The following is a 27918-nucleotide window of genomic DNA, read 5'->3' as shown; positions in this document are numbered from 1 at the left end:
GGCCAGACACAGTGTGTGGCTGGGCGGCAGCAGCAGTGGGAATTGCTGCCCTAGAGGTGGAGGGTGTGGGTTGAGGGGATCTCTGGAGAGGCAGTGAGAGAAGAACCTGCTGTCTGATGCTCTAGGATCTCTCCCCGACCCCTCTCCTGTGTGCCCTGGGCTCCCCAGATGGCTGGAGTCACAGCTGGGGCTGGCTGCAGGTGCCCCCAAATGCCTTGTTCCCCCTGTTGGAAAAAAAAATGACAGGTCATTTGAAGGAGTTTGTGCTCCTCTTTCTTTTTATCTGGAAAATCTGGATCTGATTCTCCAACCCCAGACGGTCGGTCTCCCAGAGACCAAGCTAGCCCTCCGACCAAAACAACCAACTTCAGATTTCCTTCACTGATACACAAACTACTGCGAATATGTTGCTCCGAGGAGCCTGAAAACAGGCTCTTTCCAAAAATGTTTTGCCTCTACCCACTGAGTGGAAAAAATGGTAGAGTTCAGCTGTGGGGAGCCAAGAGGACCCAGGCGAAGGGCTACGCACCCTGCCTACGGAGGAAGCCAGCTGCCCCTTCCTCTCCAGCATCTTCAGCCTGGAGCCCACAGCATCAACCTGGATGTGACTCCTTCCACGACAGTCTCCAGCTGGAGAACTCTCTTTGTGAGCCTGTGTTAGGATTTGAGAGAGATCGAGGAAGCAGAAATAAGTGTCTGGAGGGCCAGGTGTCCATAGGGCCAAGGGTACAGAATGGTGTGTGTGTGGATGGGAGCCAGAACGGTAAGGTCTAGCCGTTTAGGGAGAATTAAAGAGGGGCAGAAGTTCTTTCTAGGTTAGGACAGAGAATTATAAGGTTTTGGAAAGAAGCTCAGGTACAGTATTACTAACACAGTCAACCCTGGGCTTCTGGCTTCACGTACATGTAGAATTCTTCTCCTGAAATCCCACCACCTGGTCTGGCAGCTTCTGGACCCGACTCGCCTGATGGGCTACTCACAATGGACCGGCCCAGGTTCTTAATCTCAGCGTTGAGGGCCACCTGATCAGAAAGTCAGAGGTCAGAGAGGAGAAGATGACCCTGAGAAGCCATCAGCTCCTGTCCCAAAATCTGCTGTCATGGGCTCTCAGGACCAGGCCTTGCACTCTAGTTCTTGCTATTCCCCTTCCCTCTTGAGACAACAGAATCAGAATGGTGCTGCTGGACACAAAGCTGGCCCAACCTCTGGGAGGAAACCACCTGCCAAAGAAACAAAACACAAATTCATTGAAGCCTTGGTTAATGAGGTTCTCACTAGAAGCCCAAACTTGGTTTGGGAGAGGAGGGGACAGTACCAGACTTCCCGGCACTTTCCCTTCTGCCCTTGACTTTTTGGTCTATACTGGGTAGGGATTAAACAGGTATAGCCTGGGCAGCTGAGGATCAGAGTTTGAAAATCCCAAGGAGAGTGCTGTTCCTCAGAAGGAATTGTCAGGGATTCTTGGGCAGTTGATTCTTTTCGCCTGAAGCTGTGTTTTGGAGCAATGGTTCTTAAACCTTGACTGTGCATTGGAATCACCTGGGCTGTTTTTAAAAAGTACTGATGTCTGAGTTCCCCAACCCCCATCCCAGAGAGCATGAGTATTTTCAAAAGCCCCCCATCGCCCTCCCACACACAGGGTATTCTAATGTGCAGCAGTTTGAGAACCACTCTTCTAGAGAGCTCTTTCCTGCCCATCTATTGGAGATTGTCAGTTTGTGTTTGTGTTCTGGATGTATTGGCAAGAAGGGGAAGGGGAGCAATTTCCTTCACTGCCTCTTCACCAACCAGATGGGCTCACCCTTTCCTCCTCCAGGTCCTGTTGCATTTGTTCCTGCACTTTCTCATCCAGGATGCAATTCCCATCTTGGTCAAACCTGGTGAAGGTGGCTGTGAGCTCAGTGATCTCATGCTCTGCGTGCCCCAGCCTGAGGAGAATGAGATGATGAAATGACTTCTGACCTGCATGGCTGTGATCTCTTGACAATGGACTTCTCACTCGTTTGCCCCACTCTGGCAAGAATTTTGCTCTCTGCAAAGAAGGGGACACATGGGAAGGCTAGAATCTTCAAGGTCTCATGGTTTTACACCCAAGAAATCACTTGAATCTCTTCCTTCTTCCTCTGACTCCTGCTAACTGATCCAGGCCCTCATGTTCTTCTATAGGAGTTACTGCAAGGTCTCTTTGCCTCTAAATAACCTGTGCCCCCCACACTGCTTCCTCTTCACTCCCTACCCCTGAAATCCATCTTCCATAATGCAAATAGAGTAATTAATCATTCTAAAATGTAGGTCTAAATACACCCTTTCCCTGCTTAAAATCCCTCCTGGGCACCCTATTCTTTGAATGGAGTAGTGGTATTTGAGGCTTTCCCCATGTGACCCTTGCCCATTTCTCTGGCCTCATCTCCTGCTATACCCCACCTTTCATTTGATACCTTAGCAATGCTCAAATACTTATTAGTCCTGTATAGGTTTCCCAGTTTCTCTGCTTGTCCATATATAAGCTATTCATCCTCCAAAACCCTACTCAGACATCACCCTTTCCAGGAAGCCTTCCCTTAAGTTCAAAGATAGAATTAATCACCCTCATTATTTCATGTTCCCATTTTTCTAGCCAACTGTGATTCAGTTTATTTGCTTACATGTCTATGAGTTTCTGAGGTACAAATACTTTGCCCCATTTAATTGTGAGGCTGGCCCACAGCTGGTGCTTACTCAGTGCCTGGCCCATAGCTGGTACTTGAAATATAGTCATTCAGTTTTTGTTAATATGTTTAACTAGGAAGCAGGGAAAGAATAGTCTATTGTTTGAGAGAGAACGTCAAACCAAGATCAGTTTTGTGAGGGATGTATGCAGTGGGGAGGAAATATATTATTACATTAGTCCTAAGAGTTATTCATCAAGTCCAGAACATTATAGAACATGTCCAGAGACCTTTAAACCAAGGGCACAATTCTAAAGGTCAGGATTTGAGACCTATAGGCTAGGGTCAAAGGTCCATAAACCAAGGTCAAAAACCCTTAAGCCAAAATAAGAAGTTGATAAGCAAAGATGTATGGTTTAGGGTCAAGGACTTACAGACTAATGTCAGAGAAGGTTGGATTTCTGGTTGCTCACTCCCTTAAGGTGTTGGTGAAATCCTTGAACTGGATCTCCTGCTCCCCACCATGCAGGACTTTCTGCACATCTGAAACCTGCTCCTTCCTCAGACGTAGCCTCTGTAGGATTTTGTTGTAGCCCTAGAAGGGGAAAGAAAACAGACACCAGTTTCCCCAGCCTTCTCCCACACCCACAGGATACCAGCTTCTAGGGATAAGTCCAAGGCACAGGCCTCAGGCCCCCTACACTAGTCAGAAACAGACCGGGACACAGAGTCTTGGACCTGGGCCTGGATGCAGATGGGCAGCTCAAGGAGACTGAGTAGTCACCTGTTTCAGGAGGTCAGAAAGTTGCAGCTCATCCTTCTGTCCAGCCAACTCCTCCTTGACCTCTGAGTATGTGTCATTGATGATGGCCAGGAACATGTTCTGGAGAATAAAGCAGAACCTGGGTCCTCACTCCCAGACCCACTAATGGCATTGAGCCCACTAACCCTACTAATTTCCCAGGCACATGTTTAAAGTGGTCAGTGCTTTCAACCCAGCTTGGCAGCCCACTGACCCCTGAAGATCGGGGTACCCAGAGTGCCTAGCCTTCTAGTACAGCCCTGTTAGAGATGGATTATGCTCCCTCATCAACTTGCTATCCTCACTTAATTACTGAGGTAATCTGACCACAAAGATACCCCAACATATGCCACAGATCCCCTCCATATAAGGGCCCATCAATGATTGAGAGTACAATTATGTTCTCTTTACTATCCACTCAATCCATGTCTGTATCTCTGTCCTTTGATCAAATGAAGAAACATAATGGATTTGTTAGTAAACGTCAAACCCAGATCATTCATGGTTCGCAGGGAGAGAGAATAAATATACTACCTTAGTAGTCGAAAGAGCCAGAGATCCCCAGAGAAAGGGGAGTCATGGAGAACAGGTGTAGAAGCTTGCACTCTCTACATGAGGCAATTTTCTGTTCTTTTCCATCTTTCAAGGATGGGGGTTTGATTTTACTGCGGTGGGGAGGGCTCTGCAGCTTCCCTTATACTCTGCAAACTGCCGGACTGTGCTAGCCAAACTGATCACATGCGCCAGCTTTCAGAAGCTCCCCCACCTCACTCTCTATCCCTGATTTGAGAAACCTATCATAATCCTGAGTGTAGAACATGATGGGGGGCAAAACCCCACCCTGCAGGCTCTCCGTGTCTCTACCCCTCAGGTTCCCGAAACCCCACCCCTCCGAGGAACCCTAACCAGGAGCACAAAGAAGACAAAGAAGATGTAGGTGACAAAGTAGGCAGGTCCCAGGATGCAGTTGGCATTGTCGATGGCGTTGTAGTCAAAGTCCCCAAGGATGATCCGGAACTGGGTGAAACCAAGAAACCAGTCTGGGTTTCACCCAGAGCCTAACCATAATGCTGACTCCAATCCACCTCCCAAGCCGCTTTCCTAACTACCGTCCTTCAGTGAGCTCGGACCCCTCACTGCTCTTCCAACCCAGTCTGATAGAGACAGAGTGAGGTGCATGGATACTTAAGCACACACACCAGGACTTCCGGAGACTCTCACACAGATGCTTTAAGCGCAGACATGCCCACACACAGCTAGCCAGCTTCCCCGAGGATACGCACACACATGGAGCTGGTCGCCGAGGAGGAGGGAAAGGGGCAAAACACACACATGCACTTGATGAAAGCGCTGAAGTTTTCCACTTGGGTCCCGAAAAGCAGGTAGCCAAGTTGGGCATAGGCGAAAAATACTATGAAGAACATGACGGCAAAGCCCAGGATGTCCTTGGCACAGCGGGCCAGCGTGGAGGAGAGCTGAGTCATAGTTTTGTTGAAGCTGATGTACTTAAATACCTGGAAGGCCATGTTGGACAAGTGATGAAGGAAGAAAAAAGAAAAGCATTGAATAGTGCACTCCAGGGGCCTGTGGAGGCCACAAGAGTTGCCAAACCAAACAAGGAAAATGAGAGGAGCACTGAGGAAGGGAGAGTGAGTGCCCTGAGGCACTGCTGGGGTGAGGAGTCCCAGGGTACCTTGATCCAGGCAAAGAACAGGTTGACAGCATTCATGTTGTTGTACTGTGTCTGACAGAAGGCAAGGAACTTGAAGTCAGCATATGCGTTTGGCTGCTGCAGGAGCTTCCCCATCAGTCGGTTCACCTCAAGGGTTCAGGATATGTGGAAGCCCACAGCCACAACAGAGAGCTGTCACCACAGGGGTTGGGGGTGTCAGAGAAGTCAAGAGGGTCTCAAGGGAAGTTCAAAGATAAGGTCCCAGGGGAGAGCAGGAATAAAATAAGTAAGGCAGGTGTGGGAAAACTATTCTTCCTCGCTAAGTTGTTGATCATCTCTGGCTCACATAGGAACTGGATAGGTTAATTGGGGAACATCTTATAGCTCAAGAAAAGGCTTTGGGGCCAGCAATAAATAGGTAGGTTGTACAGGACCATGGAGAACTGGAGTCAAGTCATTTTATTTCTCCCACCACTCCCCAGCCTTGGTCAGGAAATTTATGTATCATGTTAATAGGAAGGAGATGAAGGCGAAAAGGCAAAATATTTTAATAGAAGAAAAGAGAAAAGGCAGGAGGGGCAGGTCATAAAGGCAAGAGGCAGAAGAGGAACAGAGTATCATATATAAAGAAAAGAGTGGGGCCTGCATCCCGAGTCAGAGAAAGAGGGAATGTGGGAGACAGGTTTCCCAGGGCTGAGCCAGAGGAACATCAGCCTCTGGCTTAGGGAGCTGTTGGTTTGACCAGACGTCAGCTTTGACCAGGAAGAACTTTTGGAGCCCCTATCAGGGTGGATCCCCTCCTCCTCCCAATATGTCCCAACTCTAAGATATCTGTTCCTCACCAAGATGACCACCAGATCCAGAATGTTCCAGATGCTGCTGAGGTAATGAAGCCGGTGGATGTGGAGCTCCAAGACCTCCTCTACCATGTAGTAGAAGATGAAGACACAGAAGATGATCTCACAGCCAATGATAAAGAAGTCCCAGTTGCTGACATAGTGGATCAGCTTCACTGTTCGTATTTGCCAGGATGGGATGACACCTCCTGTAGCTGGAAACTCCACCACCAGTCTGTGGAAGGAGGGGGAGATGTCTGGTGGGGCCTGGGCTGGGACACTTCCTCCCATCCCCTCCTTTTCCCGCCCCCCACCAAAGGGTACACGTTTGGGTACATGTTTAAGGAAGGGTACATGTTTAATGGAGGAGAAGGGAACCAGAAACCATGGATGGAGGAAGGTAGGGAAAGGGGACCCACCTCAGAACACAGAAAAGATTGATGCTGGCATTGTAGACTGAGAAATCTATGAAGACCACCTGGGTGCCCGTGTCTAGCCACAGGCCCTCCTGAAAGTCCTGGAGTGCCTCCGCACTGGCCTGTCAGGATCCTGGAAGGTCCAGGTAGTAGCCAGCTCCACTGTAGCTTGTGAGCTGGCCCCAGAGAGAGGAACCTCGCAGCTCGTCCTGTGAGTGGTATGTCCACCTGTCACAGAAGAACCATCCAAACAGAAAGGTCTGAGTCAGCCCAAAAGCTGATCTCCCAAGGCAATGGCAACACTATGATTGTCTGGGCTTTACAGTTTCACATATATCATGTATATCACAGATAATATGTATTTCACATTTACTGTCTTGTTTGATACCAACAACTGTTTGAGAAGGGTGGGTAAATATTATCTACATTTTGTAGATGAAGAAACTAAGATTCAGATGTCTGAGATAACCAGCTAGTTAGTGGCTGAGCTTAAGTGTAAACCTAGTTTTTCACAACGATCCCCAAGACTATGAATGACAAACCCATGCCCATGTTTGACCCCAGCCTAGTAGTCAATCCAGAACAGACCTTTCTGCTCTTGTGCTGTGGACTTAGTGGCTTAACCCCATGATTCTCTGTTCTGTCCCCCAACTTTCCTCTCTGGACCTTTATTTCCTTCCCCTTCTTTCCTGTCCTATCCACCTTTTCCCTTTCTTCCCTAATTTCTCATCCTTCCTCAACCCCTTGCTGCTGCTTCTACAAGTTCCAAGTGTCTGACTCTCCCAACCATGGCTTATGTGGCAGCACCGATCCTCCGTCCATTCTCCACACCCCTGAGGGACTCTGTGCAAGAAAAGATGCTCTCTCTAGGAGGACTGTCTCCAGAGTAGGGCAAATATGATGTGACCTATGTGGGGAAACAAATCCAGAGGCTATGGCTCTGTCTGCTCATATATCTTCTCTGTTCCTGAGTGACCCAGACCAAGGTCTCCAAATAATCACAATAGGACCCAGACAGAAGCCCCACAGGTCCCCCAAGTGCCTCCAAAGTGATTTAAGGCTCAGCAGAAGTTATTCTCAAATCTTGGGATAGTGTCAGGGTCAGAGGGGCAAGGCTGGCAATATCAGTGGGGGGACTCACTCACACTGTGCCTTTGAGGGTCCCGAAAGGGAGCTGCTCCTCCTTGTTGGGAGAGTAGACATTGTAGCAGCTCAAAATGTCCTCACGGAAGTCCTCATGTACCACACAGGAGTCATTGCGGACCCTCAGCTGCCACAGCCTTGGAGCCCCCAGCAGCAGATTGTCATAGTAGATGAAGGAGTGGGAGCCTCGGCCCAGGCTCTGGTTGTTGTACCATTTGGTCCAGTAGTGGGCCCTGGGCAAACTAGAGAGAACACAAGCTAGGTTGGACCTGACCCAGCCTCATCCTGACCCCTACCCTTAGAGTGACCTCTGTCCTTACTCCCTGATTCCCCCAGCTTTTCTCCAGTCTGCTTCTGGACTCCTCAGCTGACCCATGAACCTAGACCACATTTTGACCTAATATGACTCTAATATACTCTTCATTTAAAATGCATTTTGAAGTTCAGCATTACCTCTGACTCCCAATATTACTCTAACTGCTGGCTTGATTCCCTGATTATCATCCTTGTCTCCCACCTACTTCCACCTGAACCCTAGTATAGCCCATTCATTCTCACCTGGCCGTTTGACTCAGTCTGATCCTAGAATGATCTGGTATCTGGATATGGCCTGACCTACTTTCTGATATCCCTAAGGCCTCAGGCTTCAGGCCATTGAGAAAGAGAGGGAAGGGGTAGAGGAGATTTCATACTCACATCCCAGAAGTCCACCATGCTGCTGATGGCCTGGAAGGAGACTCCAGTGTCTGATGGAGTGTGTAAGAAGAGCTAAGACATCACTTTGGCATAGTAATAGGCACAGGAGCTTGTCATTCCATAGGTCACTAGAAACCAAGAGGCTGTGTCCTGCTCACTGTTCCCATGTACATTCTCCAGAGGAGACAGGAAAGCCCACTGCCCTAGGGCTAGAGATGCTGCCTAGATGGGAGCCCATTAGACCTGCCCCCTAGACTTGGCTAGTGAGGCTGATGGTGTCACTAGGAAAAGCAGGGAATGCATTAGGGAAGAGTTGAGGCTATAAGTTCTTCTCTTCTCCCGATGCAACTCCAAAAGACTGAACTCCATTCAGAAATTGTTTCTTGACATTGTCCTTCTGAAAATTCAGTTTTCTCTTCCTTAACCAGCTTACTTCCCAGTTCTTACTACCCAAAGCCAAGAAATATCCACCTTCTGCATCAGGTAATGCTTCATTTTATTTGTCCTATATTTATGCCCTTGAGAAAGTGCTCCCAAATTGTAGAATATTCCAAGGTACTGACCAAACACCCTACAATGGAGATGTGGCCTCCTGGGCCCTGGAGTTAGTTACTCTTCAGCCTTGGGAGTAGGAGGTGAGTATGGCATCTCTGGCTCTGAAGCATTGTGATGGGCACAGCTGTCTCCTGAGACAGAGAGTCAGAGCATCCCCAAATCAAGAGACACCTGGCCTTTGCACTGAAGAACTAGTTCTCTCTCAACCACCCTAACACACATACCTAGTCTAAAGGAAAGCTGTCAAGGGAAGCTGTAAGTTTTCCAGTTGAAAGGCAGAAAAGCATATAAGCAATTTATTTTATAGATTGTCCCTCAGTTTAGACTGGTTTGATGTTTCCTTGTGTTTAAATTCAGCCTCTTACATCAATGATACTTTAATATAGATAGATGATAGATAGATAGATAGATAGATAGATAGATAGATAGATAGATAGATAGATAGATAGATAGATAGATAGATAGATAAATTTAGGCTATGCATTTTGGTGAGGGATACCAAAGAAGTGACATTGTGTCCTTCTCAATGCATGATATCAGGAGGCACATATTGTCCAGTGTATCATTACTGGTGATGGTAACTTTGACCTCTTGTTAGGAGGTGTCTTCCCAGCTTTCTTCAATGGCAAATTATTATTTTTCTCTTTGTAATTAATATGTGTGGGAAGATACTTTGAACTATGTAAATATCCTGTTAGTCATCAGTCTTTTCACCTACTAGTTTTAGCATCCATTGATGATTTTTGCCTGATTATTACTATTATGGTTATTGAGTTGTGGTTTTCTCATTCCATCATTCCTACTGTATTTAGTAGTTGGCATTCTTCTCAAGAAAAGCTTTCCCTTCTTCCTCATTTAGGTATATCAGTATGAACTCATGAATTCTTATTTTCTCTATAGTTTATAGTTTTTTAATATTATGATTTATTTTGCTAATAATTGTTTAGCCAGGTCATGACAAAGATTAAAGTATTGTTCTAAATTAAAAGAGACTACAGCAACAGGAAAACTAAATGCAATAGATACATTTAGTTAGGATTATATCCTGGACCGTAATTTTTTCTTTTGTATAAAGGCTATTCATGGAATAATTTATGAAATTATAATAAGATCTGTTCATTAGATGATAGTAGTGTATCAATTATAATTTTCTGACTTTGATAAGAGATTTTTTTAAGTAGTTTTTAAATCCTTCTTTTTAGAAAATGCACATTATTTGTGAGTAACAGGGCATTATGTCTGAAATTTACTCTCAAATAATTGTGTGTATGTGTGTGTAGAGAGAGAAAGAAAATAATAAAGGAATAAAGGAAAAGCAAGCATAGTAAAATGTTCATATTTGGGAAATCTGAAGTGTGTATAAGAATTATTTGTATTATTCTTGCAACTTTTCTGTAAGCTTTTAATTACATCAAAAAATTTTAAGTAAGATCAGTCAACTTTTTGTGAGCAATTCCCTTTAAGAATTTTCCTTTTTAAATCTTGGGTCATATTTTCTCCCACCACCCCATCTGGAAAGGAAATGGCTTGGGGTGGACTGGAGCTCATTCATAGTCTTGGAGGAAAGAGGGGCTGATAAATGTGTGCAGATCAGACACAAGCAACATCATACTTCTTTAGGGGAGATACCTTTACTTCACATTTCTCCACAACTTTACTTCTCTCTAACTCAAATCTGTGATTACCTGTTCTTAGCATATGGAAGTCTCAGACTCAGCTTTTCTGGATCTGGGAAATGGGCTGGAAATCAAACTTCCATCTGCTAAGAGCCCATCATACAGAACTGATGATTAGTGAACTGAACTTTCCCTAATGACACAGGCTGATGACATTGTTACACCACTGGATGGCCACTAGGTGGTACTTACTACTATCTTTTTCTTTTCTCGTTATCCAACTGAATTACTGTTTAGAATTAACAATGCTTGAAACTGGTTGTCAATCCTTTATGGAGGTATAACATCTGTGATTATTATCAAGATAGTAAAGACTGTGTATTCCAATAAAAATAGTTTCACCTGGTCCAATGCCCACTCACATTCAGAAATTCAGTTATCATTCTTTGTAACTTTTTAGTTGAAGTATGTAAGTACAGAAAAGAGCAATAAACTACTTCAAAACCTTTTAAATTAGAATCTAAATCTGGGATGTACCTACTCAATACCTTTTCCTCCATCCAAGTAGGCTCTCTTCCTTGTTCTTTTATCAGCAAATTTTATATTTCTTCTCGTAAGATGAGGGGTGCTTTTCCCCAACACTCTATGAAAATGGACTATTTCTTGATATTTAGTTGACCATATTATCAGTCTGTCAACCTGATTATATATTAATATTATATATTATTAAACAAATATTACTCAAAGTCTACTATATGCAAAAAACGCCTTGCTAGGTGTCATTGGTTTCTGTCCTCAAAACCATCCAAAAAGACATGTCCCAGAATGATTATTTTTTAGTACATCCTTAATATTTAACATATGAATTATACAGATTAGAAGCTTTTAATATTATTCTGCTCATATATGCCCTCAGAATAAATTCACTGTTGTAGAATGGGTGTGAGCTTTGGAGCTAGATTAACATAGATTTAAATCATAGCTCTGTCACTTTCGTTATAGATTTGGGCTCTGAGTCTCAAATTTCTCATCTGCTAAAGGGGGAACACAGTACCTTTCTTGTAATAGTGTAAGAATTAAAGATGATATCTTCAGAATGCATTGAACACAGTACAAGGACAAAGACTGTTTCATTCATTTAGCATAGTATGTGGTATTTAATAGGTGGTCAGTTAATGTCTGTTGGGCTGAACCAAAAGTGGAAAAATAAACTGTAATACAAGATAGGATGAAATAAGTTAATTATTTTCAAACTAAGTTAAGTGTTGTGACTCCATATTTGACCCATAACAGCAACATCATCAAAATAGTCAAGGATAATTTCTATTAATAGATGTTGGAAAGAGGCTAGAACATTCCTTAGTCTAAAGAAGAAAACAATAAGTTCATACAAGTCTTGGGTAAGAGGAACGAAGCCAGTTCTCAGCTGGCCTAAGGAGCCAGCACAGTTGGCCAGTGACTCTTATACACTGTGAGAGTAGAAATATTGCGGGTAGAACTCAATATTCCTAACAAGTCATCCACCCAGAACACCAGAAGGGCTTTAGGCCTGGAGGCTACAACCTGAAAACAAAAGCACGGTAGGGAAAACCTCGATTGCTAGATGGAGAGATGGTTCAGCTCCTGTATCTCTCTCCTCTTTCAGAACCCACTGATACGCAAACTTTAGCATACGTCAGAATTACTTGGAAGGCTTGTTCAAATGCAGATTGCTATAGGCCTAGATGGGTCTCAATAATTCACATGTCTAATGTGTTCCCTGGAAATGACCCACTGGTCCTCGGGCCACCCTTAGACTCACTGCCTTGCCCTGTTGCTATATAATTTCTCTTGTCTTGATTGAGTTGTCAAGAAGGCAAGGAGGTTCCCAGTGTCCGTTTCAGTGATTCTCAAGATTGGGAGCTGAGAAGAAGGAATAACATCTCTTTCAAGGGGGCTCTCAGAACTTCTCTGGGATTAAGGAGCTTTTGCAAACTACAAACCTCTTAGAGCATCTCCTCACCCCAGGGGAAAATCACTGAATCCATTGCTCTCATGACCCACTAGCAGTCATGGGAGTGGATCACATCTCTCTGGGGGAAGATTGGAAACAACTTGCTGATCTTTCCTATTTGTCTCCCTTACCCCACTACACCCCCTTAATTTCTATTCAGGTAAATCAATTGACTTTATCGTGAAGAACCAGCAAGTCTAACTGGAACACATGGTTCAGATTATTACTCGAATATAACAGGGACTCAGCATATCCATTCTACCATCATCCTTTTCCATCAGGAGGAAGAAATGACCAGAGTAGCCATTTATTACTTCAGAGTGCCTATTATATGCCTTATGCTAAGTGTTTGACATACCTATCTGTTTTAATCCTGAATAGGCCTGTGTATTTGGTGCTATTACTATCCCCATTCTCCAGTCTCAGAGAGCTGAAGTAACTTCTCCAAGGAGCCAGAAATCAAGTGCAAATCTGTCTGCTTCTTAGCAAACTGATTTTGCTCCAAAGTCAGAACTAGAAGTTACAGGAGGTTAGTAACTAGAAGTTAACTTCTAGAAGTAACTAGAAGTTAAGCTCTATAAAAGGCAAAACTTCCTAACCACTAGTGCTTTCAGTTACGAAATTAACCACTTCACAACATCCATTTCACCTCTGAGAGTGTCAGCAAAGGACTAGCTGCTGAGGATCACATGGAGGGGGTTCCTGCCATAGGCAGTAGTTAGCCTTCCTGGTTCCTTCTTTTCAAGATCCAGTGAAGGAGTGGAATTGCTCTGTGTGTTTTAAAAGGTGACACTAGACCAGAGATGTCAAATGTCAGTATGTCATTTAAGTCAGCATATCTAATGTTGGTATGTCATTACATTACTACCTTTTTGATGTAGTAAGGGCCTCATTCCAGGAAATTTTCAGACACTGAACAATGACTGCACGAAATTGCTATGAAGGGGATTCAGAGACCAGGTGTTAGTTTCATCATCCAAAAGAGAGTGTCTGATATTTTTTCTCTTGAATGGAAATTAAGTCCTCCTGCACATACTATATCATTTTTTTAAACCTTGGTCTCAGACCAAATTCACAGTTGCTGAATAATAACAATAACCACCATTATTGATGGCTATTGACTGCCTCTTCCTGAGCTCCTCCACATGACTGTGGAGCCCCATATTAGCCAAGGGCCTCTTAAATCTCAATTGTTATGTGAGAGGGAAAGAAACTTCTTATTTAAGCCACTATTATTACAGCAAAATCAATATCCCAACAGAAGCATTTCATATACATCCATGTCAGGTGGGTACTTTGCAAAGGGAACTTTTTTATGAAAATTAGGATAGGCACAGAGGGAAAAAAGAGTTGAAGTCAACAAACTAATAACACAAAATTCTTAACCTAAGAAAAGTCAAATCTAATCACAGATCTCTTGGTTAAAACTGTTTACCGGGTACACAGAACCCTTTTCTTTTTCCTGATAGAAAGCCTCCTATTGAGATTTTTTTTTTTGCGGTTTTTCTTCTTGGGCAATTCTTTCTTCCAATCTCTTCTTTGCTTGCAACCCCACCCACACATTCTGATTAATGCTGTAAGGTCATTCAAAGTTGGATTCCAAATACCTCATGTTTCTTAAGATGGACAGTAGGCAAAGAAAGTTTGGACCTGAAAATAAGGGAAGGATTAAATCATCAGAGTGTTCACTGGAGGACTGTAGAAAACCAGTGCATTTCACATCACAGTATCTGCAGAGAATATAGCTAAGAGAAACAGATCACTCACATCTGCTTTGGTAACTACGTCTATGAGTATTACCAAGCCTTTTAGGACTTAGGCTCAGACGATTATAGTTCTAAAGAATCTATGACTACACATGACCAGTTTCTTCTTATGAAATCAGATTCAGGGCCAAAGAGTTCTGAGTTGCTGTTGAAGGGAATTCAATTATACTGAAGGTGATCACTCTGAGAAATGGAAAATTAATCCAAGAACTGATTAGTGATCCCTTTAAAGTTTCTGGTAGCTCTGAGATCTTAGGACAGGAGGAAGAAAAGACCTTTACATACTTGTCCATGCTCAATCAATGTAACAGATTATCTCAGATGAAATACTGAAATCAGATGATTGGAGATGGGACTAGGAAACAGGCCACAGGGATACACCTATGATTAGCTGCTGGAACTTCTCTGTTCTATTCAATTACTAGTGTAGATGCAAGGGAGAGCACAGCAATTGATTCTTATAGATTTAATGTAACCTTAGCTGATGGTTTATAAACTGCTGCATAGTTTCAGAACTGCTTGAAGAGTTTATTAAGACAGTAGTCAAACCAGGAGGTCAAAGGTCCTAAGGAAGATGGATGGTCATTTTCATAGCCATCTGGAAAGAAAAATACTGCCTACCACTCCCACCAAATGGCATAGTTATTATGTTGTCCAGAAACCTCAAGACATAGAATGACCAACCAATGTCATGACAGATACATAAGACTTACATAGCTTTGGTCTCTGTGAAAGAAGGCATACTGTTTCAAGAGAGTTGAAGATGCCAACTGGAGTATAAGAGACCTTAATTTGGTTTTTTTCTGGCTGATGAGTCAGAAGTGTTATATACATGTTCCATAGAAGGTACAAAGAAAAACTGTGCTTCCTTGAACAACTTTGCATGAGATCTCCCAGAGACTGCTCATCTTGGAAAAACTAAGGCCATGGAAAGTTGTACAGAGCTCAAGTTTTAAAGACTTTTGTTGCCTATATCTAGCTGCACCAAAGAGATAATAAATACTAGAAACTAAGGAAGCATTAGAAGAGGAGCTCTTGACGTTAAAGGGTGCCATGGCTAGAGTTCTTGAAAATGTGTACCCAGGAAAGATGGGACACCAGGTGAGACAGACCTAAAAGCACACATGTAGGGGTTACCCCACTTACAATGCCACCATTTCATGCACTGTCTTCACGAACCATCAGATAGTTAGTAATGAGTGATTTTACCACATAGAAGCCCTGGACTTATCCTGTAATTTTGCAGCCCAAGCTACATGTATCAACAATGGAGTGAAGATTATAGGATAATCAGTACCATGACCAAACCATGTTTGTCCTATGCCAAGAATTGATTCTGAGAAGGGTAGTCTCATCATTGATTGGCTTATGAAGTATTGCAAAATAAAGGCAGCCTGGGTAGAATGTATGAAGTCAGTTGTAGTCACCTCAGATAATGTATTACCTCCTTCATCATAGCACATGTCGCTCAATATACAACAGGAGGCTCTTAAATGGTTGTATGTAAGTGGAAGACATATTAACTAATTAAGGTACTGATTAATTTTTAAATAAGTTAAATAAAAACGATGTCCTTACTACTTGAAAGGGTATGAACTCCTTGAAATACATTATTAAACTTTCCCTGGGGCTCAAGAACCAAAAGAGGAAAATGAATCCCTGGAGCTCCCAGCAGGGACAACCTTTTAAAAAATCTCAAGAAGCTATGGAACAGGAGACCAGGGAAAAAGCTAGGAGATGGGATCAGAGAGCAAAGAAGAGTCAAAAGCTGTGGGCAGATGTAAGTGAGAAGAAAGCAAACTGGGCCAGGGTCTGGGGAGAGAGAAGAACAAGAATAAAAAAGTGCTGGGAGGGACAGGCAGTCCAGCTCACAGAAATACCCGGCAAGATGCACTGTCCCTGATTCCCGCCTTTGCCGCAAGCCTGCAGCTATTTTGAATTATGAGTCATTGTCCACTGAGTACATTAAGAGATCTTACTCCACTGACATTACGCAATTAGCCATCAATACCTTAAGAGAACCTCTTGCTATCATCAGTGGACATTTCATTCCAGACAGCATTTGTATGACTCCACACAGCCTTCTAGTGTAAACCAGCCAAAGCCTCTTATCTAAAATTCATAAATATTTTTATGTGCCTAGAAAATAGCTGAAATGATATGCACCAACTATTAATAGTGGTTAATAACAGTGACCATTAACATTTTCTATACTGACTTTTTAAACAAAGACTGTGTATTAGTTAAAATTTTAGCAAGACATTCCCAGAGATTTGCAGGGAAAAGGCAGAATTCTTTAGTAGAGGAATGAGGAGAAATGCTGTTTTACGTTTTCCTCTTACTTGCCCTTCTATACTCTGATGAAGACAAAGTGCTCACACAGTCATAGCCTGAGGCCTTAGTTGGCTCTTGCTACCTCCTCCAACCCCTTTCTCCTCCAGGCTGAGAGCCAATAAGAAGCCAATAAAAAGTTAAAACAAGCAAGCAGAGAGCAATGACTTTGGCCACCCTTAGACTTGAATGACTGCCTGCCTCTGGGACCTGTAAGAGTTCCCAGGCCTCTCTGATCATTCTGTCCCCCACATCTTGTCATGGTTTCAGGGCACCCCTCCACCAGCATTCATCACACTGGATGTCACTCTTGGTTAACATGTCAGCCTCCTTTGTACCTTGGAAGCAGAGGATGTGTCTCATGCATTTCAAAGCCTCTGACAGTCGGCCTAGGAACTGATACACATTAGGACTGAATAAAGGTTTGGATGTATAGAATGTGTGAATACTCAGGATCTCGCCCTGAGTTTCAACCTTTTGCTACTAGGCTCCCATCATGTCCTTTGTCCTTTTCTCCCATGCTGAGAAATAATCTGATTTGACCAGCTCAGACTCATTCTCTAAGCCAGGGATTCTCAAACATTTTGTTCTCAGGACCCCTTTGTAACTCTTCAAAATTATTAAGATTCCAAAAAGTTTTCATTTATTTGGGTTATATCTATTAGTGATTACCTTATAGAAATTAAAACTGAGTGAAAGTTTAAATGTTCATTATTTTATTCATTTTGAAATAATAACAAACCCAATACATGTACACATAAATAACATTTTTATGAAAAAGAGCTATATATTCTAAAACAACACAAAAAACTTAGGGACAAATGGGGTGTTGTTTAACAGTTTTGTAAGTTTATTTAATGTCTGGCATAAAGAGGATAGCTGGATTCTCATATTTGCTTCAGCACTCAATCTGTTGCAATATGTTATTTTGAAGAAAATATGATCACTTACAAATAACAAATATGTAATTGGGTAAGGAAGGAACTCACAACCCCCTTAAAGTATCTCAGGAAGCCCCAGGGGTCCTTAGAGAACATTGCTTTTATGAGAACATTGTCCTATGCCATATCTCTGTAACTAGAACCTCTACCTGGTCCTAAGGATCTGCCTAAGGATAAAGCCTTGGATTTTCTGTGCCACTACCCAATAGCATAAAAAAATTGTTATCAATATTATTATAATCCCTTACTGGTGTACCACATTTCATAATTTTCAAAGAGCTTTTCTACACTATGTCTCCAGATAGCCTGTCAGACATAGTTTGATTATTCCACCTTACCCATGAGCAGTTTCCTATGAATCATGAAGTTCAGAGTTTATATGATTTGCTTAGAGTCATTCAGTGGCAAGAGGCAGAGTCAGTACTCACACCCATGCCCTATGAATATAAAGAAGGCTGTTCTTTTCTCTGGCTACTTAACACCAGCAGTGCCCCAAACTGATCTCATGTACAAAAATCTAGAGTTATCTAGATCTCATCAGCTAGTACTGCCTGCTCTTCTATACTTGACCAAAGCATAGTTATTGGTAACAAGCCTTCCTCTCATCCCAAGATCTAGCACTTAAATATACAGCTGTAGTCCTAAAGACCAGTGATAGTCCCACAAAACTAAATGACAGGTTGTCATCAGCATTGGATAACAGGCTAGGTCTAGGCCCACCAGTGTGGAACAGTGATCCAGGCCTTGGGAATTCTGGGGTACCAGAGAATTACAAATACAGGTCAAAGCCTACTGGTGGGGCCTAAATCCCTATTATTTAGGTCAAGCTGGCTCATATCACCTCACTCTAGTGACTTTGAGACTCTCTGTGTCTGGATGAGCCATGGGTAACCAAGCATGCAAGGAAAGGCATGAAATCATAACCCCATAGCCATTTTAATCTCTGGCAATCATTTACAGGGGGCCTAGTCTTTCTGATCCATTGTAAGCATTCTCCTGATGCTCAGACTTCTAATGGGTTACTTTACATTTCAGTATTTTCCTAATTTATACCTTGATGTAGAATGACGATTGACATTTACTGAAAGTCCACTATATTCCAGGCACTGTACTAAGTATCTTGTTTTCCACCAATTTCACAAAGGCAGGCATTATCTTCATTTGATATATAGGCTTCCAGAGATTTAAGTATCTTGACCTATCTGGCCAAAGACATATGGCTAATAACTGGTTGCATCATCATTTGAACCTGGTTGTTTTATTCCAGGTCCCATGTTCTGTCCATCACCATTTTTGCTTCACTAATTTCATGTTCTATGTGACCAATTATCTTCTGATATCATTATAGCCATATAGGATATAGGAGCTCATTCACAAACATTTCCTTAACTTCCAATATATTTTTGCTCTCCTCATCAGTTCTAGAACTGCTCAGTCAAGAAAGACATCTTCTATGAAGATTCCTCAAAAAATTAAAAATAGAGCTACCATATGATCCAGTAATTCCACTTCTAGGTATTTATCTGAAGAAAATGAAACCACTATCTTGAAAAGATATCTGCACCTCTATGTTCATTGCAGCATTATTACAATAGCCAAAACATGGAAACAACCTAAGTGTTCATCAACAGTTGAACTGATGAAGAAAATGTGGTGTATATATGTGTGTGTGTGTATCTGTGTGTGTGCACACGCACACACATGCATGTGTGGTGTACAATGGAGTATTACTCAGACATTTTTTAAAAACGAAATCCTGCCATTTGCAATAATATAGATAGATCTTGAGGGCATTATGCTAAGTGAAATAAGTTAGAGAAAGACAAATACTGTATGATCTCGCTTATATGTGGAATCTAAAACAAAAACAAAAAACCCTAAACTCAAAGATAAAGAGAACAGATTGGTGGTTGCCAGACACAAGGGGTGAGGGGGTGGGTGAAATTGGTGAAGGCGGTCAAAAGGTACAAACTTCCAATTATAAGATAAATAAGTCCTAGGGAATGTAATGTATGGCATGGTGACTATAGTTACCAATACTGAATTATATATTTAAAAGTTGCTAAGAGAGTCAATCTTAAAGGTTCTCATCACAAGAAAAAAATTATAACTATGTGTGGTGTTGAATCTTAACTTGTAGTAATTATTTTGCAATATATACATATATCAAATCATTACATTGTACACCAAAAACTATGGTTTATATGTCATTACAAATGTTATATGTCAATTATATCTCAATACAATAAAAAAGAAAGACATCTTCCTGATCTCCAAGCTTACTTCAACTTCTCCAGTTAATGCAAGATTCTACCAACCTGTGGACAGAACCTTGAAATCCACTAAAAGAAAGCAGAGTGAATAAAAGTAGGCATTTCCTTATAACCAGTGATGGACAAAGAGCATCCACTTGACATTAACTGGCATGGAGACACAAGTCATCAAAGACCAGGGTGTCTGCCCTCCTGCCCAGCTCCGTGGTCACCAGACCCGGCCTTGTCCTGGCTCAGAGCTGCTCCTATACAGAGCCAGTCCCAGGTGCACCTTTGAGATAACAATATTGTCTCCTAATACAAACAGCCATTGTTTCCACACAAAGACCTTCAATGTTTCCTCGATCAACAAAAGGCTACAGCTATCCCACCAAGAAGACAAAGGGCTGGAAGTCCTTTTACAAATTATCATGATGATGGGAGGGAAGGGGTGGCCACAAGAAGATCATTCTCTAGCACTTTCTCTGTGGAGCAGTAGGACAGACTCCACTTATCATGGACCGTTCTGAATTACTGATCTTTCCTGAATTGTTTATAATGACAGTAATAATGGCTTCCTAATGTATGGAATGGAAATAATAATATCTATGCCTTACAAGATTGTTGTCAGCATCAAATGAGATAATAGGTGTGACGCTCTTTGTAAGATTTAAAGGGCTGTACAACTGTTATGCTTATTATGAGAAGATTGATGATTCACCCACATTGCCTGCATAAAAAGATAGCTATATTTTAGCCGGATGAGACTCTGAGTAGCTCTGGTTCTAATACTACCCAGGTCCTAGGAGAAGTGAAATGTAATCAGTATGGCTGACAACTATAGTCTACTCGGGCCCAAACTGCTGTGCAGTGATGCCTAACCTTGTTGGCTATTATTTCCAGCCTCGGGAACCCAGATCCTGGGAATGAGCCCACCAGTGCTGGTCCCTCACCTAGGGCCTGATGCTCCAAACCTCACCCTCCCATCCCATCCCCTTTCTTGTTGCTCTCAAGATGTACCTTTCTTAAGCAATTTACAGAAAAATAAACACAAGTAATATATTAAAACATGAAGAAACTGTCCATCCTCACTAGTAATCAAAGGCAAATACAGTAAGGCAAATTGTACCATTTTGTGCCTTTTTAATAATAAAAATTATAAATGAGAATGTCCAATATTGGGGAGGTTGTAAGCAAATTGATGTGATTGTAGAGTACTAATGGCATAATAAACTTAAATGATCCCTTAAAAAGGCAAAATGATGACATATAGCCAATACTAAGAAGATACTCCTATCTTTTGGCCTGGTAATTTTCCCTCCCTGGAAATTCTTAAGGAAATAATTCAACAAAAGTGAAGAAAGTAGCAATATATATATTTCCCTCTAATATTTCCCTCTAAATAACAAGAGAAATGTTTTAGTTAATTACCATGTTTATCACATAACTGTACATGAAAGTGTACCATGTGATATGACTAGGTAAAATATATAAACACATGTGTAAGGATGGGTAATGTGAAAAAGTGAAAATATCTCCAGTGTTGTGGTAAATTATATTTTAAAATGTTCTTTAAATGTTTTTATATCATTTAAAAAATATAGCAATGAAAAAAGTCATCAGCTCAAAGAATTCTCTCAGATTCTGCTTCTGTTAGGGCAGGACAGGTAGTTGTTCTTGTAAGATATTGATGGGTGTTAATAAATTATCGTGTAACATACTTGCAGTCAGAGCAGCTGGTAGACACTAGTGGTTAAACGCCTCAGAATTTAAAACAGGCCAACAGTCACTCAATTGGATTGTGCTTCGCTCCTGGGGACCTTGGGCGAACTATGTCAGATATGACATACCTAAACCTTCCCTAATTTGCAAAATGGGAGTGATAACAGAATCAATTTTATAGAATCACTGGGCATAGTCAATGAGATAATGTACATAGTGTAGTGCTAGGCAAATTATTCAATAAAGGTTTGTTGTTTGTATTGTTAGTAATAATGGTGATGGTGGTGGTGAGAGTAATAAACTGATAGATTCTGGAGAGAATGCCTTGAAGGTTTAACATCAGAAGTGAACACTGTTCAAATGACCCCTATATGTGGAGCCAACTATAAACTCTGGAAGATATTTTTAATAGATTTTTAAAAATACTTTATTTTTTAGAGCAGTTTAGGTTCAAAGCAAAATTGCATGGAAGGTACAGAGATTTCCCATATACTACCCCTTGCCTCCACATATGCACAGTCTTCCCCACTATCAATGTCTGCACCAGAGTGGTACATCTGTTACAGTGGATGAACCTATGTTGACATATCATTATCATCCAAATGCCATACCTTACTTTAGTATTCATGCTTGGTGTTGTACATTCGATAGGTTTGGACCAATGTATAATGACATGTATTTGCCATAATAGCGTCATACGGAGTAACTTTACTGCCATAAAATTCTCTGTGCTCCACATACTCATCTCCATCCCACTCCCCAAACCCTGGAAACCGCTGATCTTTCTACTGTCTCCATAGTGTTGCCTTTTTCAGAATGTCATATAGTTAGGATCACATTATATGTAAGCTTTTCAGATTTGCTTCTTTCTTGAAAGGTATTTTTTAAAACCAGCCTAGAAGACCAAATGAGTATTTTGAAATTCTACTAGATAATACAAAGGTAATTACTACGAGTGATTGTGTTACATACTTTATACATGTTATCTTCTTAAGACAAATATTATTATCCTTGTTCTACCAACAAGAAAGTAACCAAAGTCACAAAACCAGTAAGTGGCAGAGCTGGTACTCAGATACAGTTCATCTGACTCCAAGGTTCGTATCTTTCCACTGCACCACAGCATTGACCTGTACCACATATGGATCCTGGAGCATCTGAACCTGTCACAGGAGCTGACAGGGAAAAGCTCACTGGTAAAGGTACACATTCAACTACAGGACACAGCAGCTCTTAGAAGACAGCATCCTGACAGAGTGACATAATAGCCACCCTTCTTTGTACCACATTCTATGGCCAGGATTTGAATCCCCACCCTTAGGCAGGAGAGCTTAGTGAGCACTGACTAGCAAAATTAGGTGGGTCTAGTTCAATATTTCCTAACCTTTTTTCTCATTATTTCCCAATTTAGGAGACTCTTTAGACATTTTCTTCCTAATCACTCCCCAAACCCAGTTAACTTTTACTACTACATGTATGTTATGGCCTTTAGATGACCAAGAACTATTGCAATACCTAAGGTTTTTTTGGCCCTCCAAGAAACTATTTCCATTCCCTTGTTTGGGGGATATCGTCCGCACCAAGAATATATAGTCTAGCTGCAGGTGGCAGAGCTCAGGTTGGCTGACTGGGAGTTTGGATGTGAGGGAGGTAAGGTCAGGACCTTGGAGAGTGCCAAAGCAGCCCCACTGAGATATGGCCAAGGCTCAATGTTATCTCAAGATTTGCCTGGAAGAAGGAAGAGGCTGGAAGAGAATGGAAACTGGTATTAGTACTATTTTACTACATGTTTAGGAGCCGTAAGAATGTAAAGGCCTCCAAATTGTCTTTCATGAGAAAGTTCTTGAGGGAGTTGGCACTTTGTGGATAGGATCTTCAATTCTCAAACTCAAAGACAGTTAATGGTGCATCTTCAGGTAGTTTGGTGATTTCAGGGTCTTTACTAAGAGCCCAACTCCATAGGAGTTAGAGGCTTTCAGAGGTTTAAAGGTAGCAAGTTACTTCTCCCATACCCTCCACTTTTGGTTGGGTTTATAACACTGCAGTTTATAGTGTCTGTTGTGAGTGGAAAATAACAATAGGTACTATTTACCATGTATTAGGTGCTGTGCTAAGTATATTAGTTGGCTTAGCACATATTTAACCTTCATAATAATCTTATCAGTTGGGTATGATAATTATCCAAGACTAGAAGTTTGCAAACTTGCTCTGGATCACAGAGCTGATAATTGGAAATGCCAGACTTGGAACCCACTGGGGCTTCAGAGCCCTAATGCTTAACCAGTATGTTTAACTGCCACCAAATTGACTCATGGTCCTGCTAATGTTGTTGTGAGGGTTAAATAAAATATCCCATTAATACGCTTAGCATAGGACCATCATCTTCTCCATTCAACTTTCCCAGAGAAACCCTGTGACCCAAGATCTAAAATGATAAGAACTAAAAATTTATCATGTCACTACTATGCTTTCTGCAGAACCCTCAGGATAGCATCTGAATTCCTTATCATACCTTATAAGGACTTTGTGACTTGCCCCTATTTATATGGCCAGCCTCAACACCTTTAACACTTTGTTCTTCAAACTCCTGCCACACTAATGCACTTTTCACTAAACTGTGTCCTCCGTCACCTCTAGGCCTTGGTATATGCTGTTCCCTCTTCTCAGAAACTTCTCTTTTCTTCACTCCCTTTCAAGGAGCTAAATCCACCTCATCTTTTAGATTTTAGTCCAGACATCACTTCCTCTGCATATCTTTGAAGACTCCCTGAATCCCGAAACAACTGAAGTGATAGCATCACAGAACTCCTGGTCAGACACCCATGGAGTATTTTGCAGTACTGAGCATCATATAGATCAGTTCTGGAGACAGGCAGCCAGAATGATGAGCATTACAGAATATTTTTTACCATATGCCAGGCATCGAGGTAGTGACTTCATGGATATTATCTCATGTAAATGACACAAAATCCTATTGGACTGGGCAGGTACAGATGAGGATACTGAAATTCAGAGAAGTATCAACTTGCTCAAGTCCTCTCAACCAGTAAGTGGTAAAGAATGGTGTTTGAACTCAGGTGTGAGAAAACTCAGAGCCCATGCCTTCAATGTCTGCATAATACCACCTCTGGAAACCATATTAATGACTGGTTTCGTGAGAAATCAGAAAGTATTTTATCTGGAGAACAGATGACCAAGGAAAACATGGTCACTATATTTTTCAAACAGCTATAGAGTCATTTCAGAGAGTAACAGAGAAATAGATGCCTCAACAGAAGAAATAAGTTCTAAAAATGAGAAGGTGGGCCCTGGAAATGCCCAAGAATCCATCATCTCTATATCTCTCAAGCCCAATTGTCTGGCACAAAGGATCAAAGGAAAATAAAAACTCCCCTTTTTCCCAGGCTGATTTTCCCAGATGTCCAGGATGAGACTTCTTGTTAACTGTGAAGCCTTGACCCTAGTTCTCTTCTGCCTGTGCCTTACCTGGACCTTGCTTGAGCTCTGTCTGCCTGTGTCCCACTAACACCTGCCTCATGAGGAGGGGACTCCATAGATGGAAGGAAATAGAGCTGCCCAAGAGTAGAATGCACTTCCCCAGGAAACTCTGAAATCCCCAAGGATACTCCCCAGGATGAAGCTGGTTAGGCACCTGATGGAGCATCAAAGAAGGGATCACAGAGAAGGCGCTTCTGCATCGTTGAACTAGATGACCTCCAAAGTTCCTGGCCACTCCAGGGTTCTGTAATTGCTGGACTGAATCCATGACTCAGACTGACAAAACACAGACCACTTATCATTCATCAGTACACAAAGATCTAAAAAGTTGGAGAACATGTAGGCACTATTGTAATATCTAAGTTTGGGCTTCCAGAACCCAAACTGTACCCTCAACCCCCACACAGAAGAGTCATAAATTGTCACCTTAACTCTGGGAGCTAAAAACCTCCCAATCTTGCTCTAAAGGCTAATCTGGAAATGGAGACCTTAAGCTCATTTATAGAGAAAGGCTCTGCCTGTGAGTTTTAGCTGCTGTCATGGGATCTGGAAATAGGAGAGGAACACTCCTTCCTAGCAGATGGTTAAGACGAAAAATCAGTATGTCAGCAAATGAACTTCGGATAGTCAGTCATTTGCCAAAAGGAATCAAATGGGCCCCACAGAATGTACACCAGGTGGACTGCTGCTCTGCACACACTCTGCCTCCTTTCACTCTGTGCTGATGGCCTGTGATAAACTTCAGAACTGCCCTCTTTATCTTCATAGAGGGAGTTCCAACAGAGTACAGCCAGAAGCAAGTGCTTTCTGCTCAGCTCTCCTAAAGGTTGTGGTACCACACAAATGTGGGTGGCTCACAACGGTGATGAAATTTCCCATCAATACTTATATTATCAGATCTTCATGTTCAACTTTCAAAAGATTCATGTATCCTAAAAAGAACACAGCCTTCTGTGGAGTATTAAGGCCACCTAGCAATGGAGACACCTTCTGTAAGATCCAAGCTGCAACTTTAATCATGCATGATATACACATATAGCTCTATGAAACTAGACAAAATTTGCCTGTGGTGCAAGTTTCTAAAGAAGCAATCAACTAAGTACAAAGCACCCTTATCTATAGGCCTTACAGCATCTGTTTGGTTCAGCTTTATTATCATCTACAATTCTTTGACTCTATCCTTTTACTTGCTTCTCTCAACTTAGAAACCAAACCTTCCCAGTTTGTTCCTAAAGCTAGAGTTTCAGATAAGCTTCTCTCAGTGCCTGTGGCATGGTGGTCTCTCACATGGGAGAACCTTAGTTGCATTGACCACTACCACACCATTTGCATCTTTAACCCTTTTATCAAGGATCTGAGCCCTAAGGCCCCCTGAATCTTTTTTCCCTGCCTCCAAAGCAGCATGGATCAGACAGAGCATAATAACTATGTGAAAACCACCAAACTATTTTTTTCCTAGCAGGAAGGGGTGGTCTTCCACTCTTTGCAATAGGATAAAAACTTCCATCAGCCAATAGAAAACAGTGGCTGCTAAGCAGGTGTCAGGAGCTTTAATTTAAAAACTGTATTCCCCTTGTAACTTGATGAAGAAACTTTTATTAACAGCTTTCTAACAATCTGCCTTCTTCTCCTGAAGTCTTTTTAATCAAAACCTCTTAAGCTGGAAAGGTAATAAATAGAATTTTATTATTGATATAAAAATCCCAGGACACAGCCTGCTCAAATAGATGGACACTGTCCCCACAGATGTTGCCCACAGAGATAAGTACATCGGGTACACACGGATGCTTCTCACAGACAGACATATAGAGAGACAGGTGCTACTCACCAAGACAGATGTCCACCAGGAACACAATGTACACCAAAAGCTCCTGCAGGGTGGTCTTGACGTAAAGCTCCGGGTTCTCAGCTGTGTTCTCAGTCAGGGTTGTTCCCCAGAGTCCTAAGGGGCAGCGGAGAGATGCCTGGGACTCTGACATCAGGGTCCCTCCAGGTTACCCCACCCACAGCCCCTGGGCTTTACCCCCCATTTCTTCTCCAGCCCCTTCCCTCATCCATCACCTTATCTCTTCCTGAATCTGGCTGTCTTTCCACACCCATGCCTGCCCTCCTCCATCAAACAGCCTGAGGAAGACAGCGGTGGGCAAAGGCTTTGGGTCACAGGGATGAAGGGGCAGAAAGGAGGTCTTTGTTCGAGATGGGGCAGTCTAGGGTATCATCATAACCATGCCCTCCCTCAAACCAGCTCCCACATACCCTTCTGGGCCCCTAATAAATGACTGTGGCCCCTCAGAGATGACTGCTCCACCTCTAGGGGACCACTAGACTGGCACCTGTGTTTTGGAGGATTCAGCTCTAACAGACAATTCATAAACTCCAAAGAGACACTGGGGGTCCACCTCTCCTTCAGCTCACATCTCCCCACTCCAGATGTTTTTAGGTGACCTTTTCTCATGACTTCAGCATCCCAGGAGAACTCCCCTCCTGCCCCTCCAGGTACCTCTGATGATGCGGGGGATCTGGAGGCAGCAGCTGGACTGCAGGGGCCCGTGTGCCTTCTGCAGAGCACCGTCTTCAGGCTTCTTGGGTTGAGGCTGGGGAGGCACCGCACTGGAGATGGTGCAGATCCTCGGCTTCCCGTGTGGGGAGGGGGGACCACTGCAGGCAGGGCTGTCCCAGGCTCCGCTCTCAGGCTTTGGCAGCTCCTGCCTTTCGGGACTTTTCGCAGCATTCATGGGGAATGAGGTGGGGGACCTGGCACCTAGGTTCCCTCTCTCACCTGGAGAAAGAGGGAGCGAAGACACAGCTCAGCGCAGCCAGCAGAGGGCAGAGGAAAGGGAGTGTGAGAGCAGCTGACCTCTGCAGCCTCTGCCTCCTGCCTTTTGTAGGGGAAATCTGTGCCCACTTGCTCAGGGGAGGGAGCAGACAGGATGAGCAGGTGGGGGCCGACAGGCGCGCTCTCTCTCTCTCTCCCTCTGGCTGCAAGTCCCAGGAGACAAGAAGAAGGGTGGTGGGAGGGAATTGGGAGGCA

General features: G+C 42.7%; 1 protein-coding gene across 1 annotated transcript; it reads right to left on the bottom strand.

The window, feature by feature from the left end:
• On the bottom strand, positions 1 to 27647 carry PKD2L1 (polycystin 2 like 1, transient receptor potential cation channel). The gene is given in 17 exon segments (XM_073240552.1): positions 1 to 224; positions 530 to 603; positions 606 to 652; positions 904 to 1022; positions 1802 to 1928; positions 3122 to 3243; positions 3433 to 3531; positions 4357 to 4490; positions 4781 to 4964; positions 5144 to 5314; positions 5965 to 6193; positions 6378 to 6602; positions 7520 to 7744; positions 7746 to 7759; positions 8214 to 8341; positions 26716 to 26829; positions 27388 to 27647. Coding segments are annotated over 17 exon segments (2421 nt in total). The 5' UTR covers positions 27623 to 27647; the 3' UTR covers positions 1 to 50.
• Between the last annotated feature and the right edge of the window lie 271 nt (positions 27648 to 27918).

This window comes from Manis javanica, chromosome 7 (assembly GCF_040802235.1).
Source record: "Manis javanica isolate MJ-LG chromosome 7, MJ_LKY, whole genome shotgun sequence".
NCBI lineage: Eukaryota > Metazoa > Chordata > Mammalia > Pholidota > Manidae > Manis > Manis javanica.
This window is presented reverse-complemented; position numbering and strand designations above follow the sequence as displayed.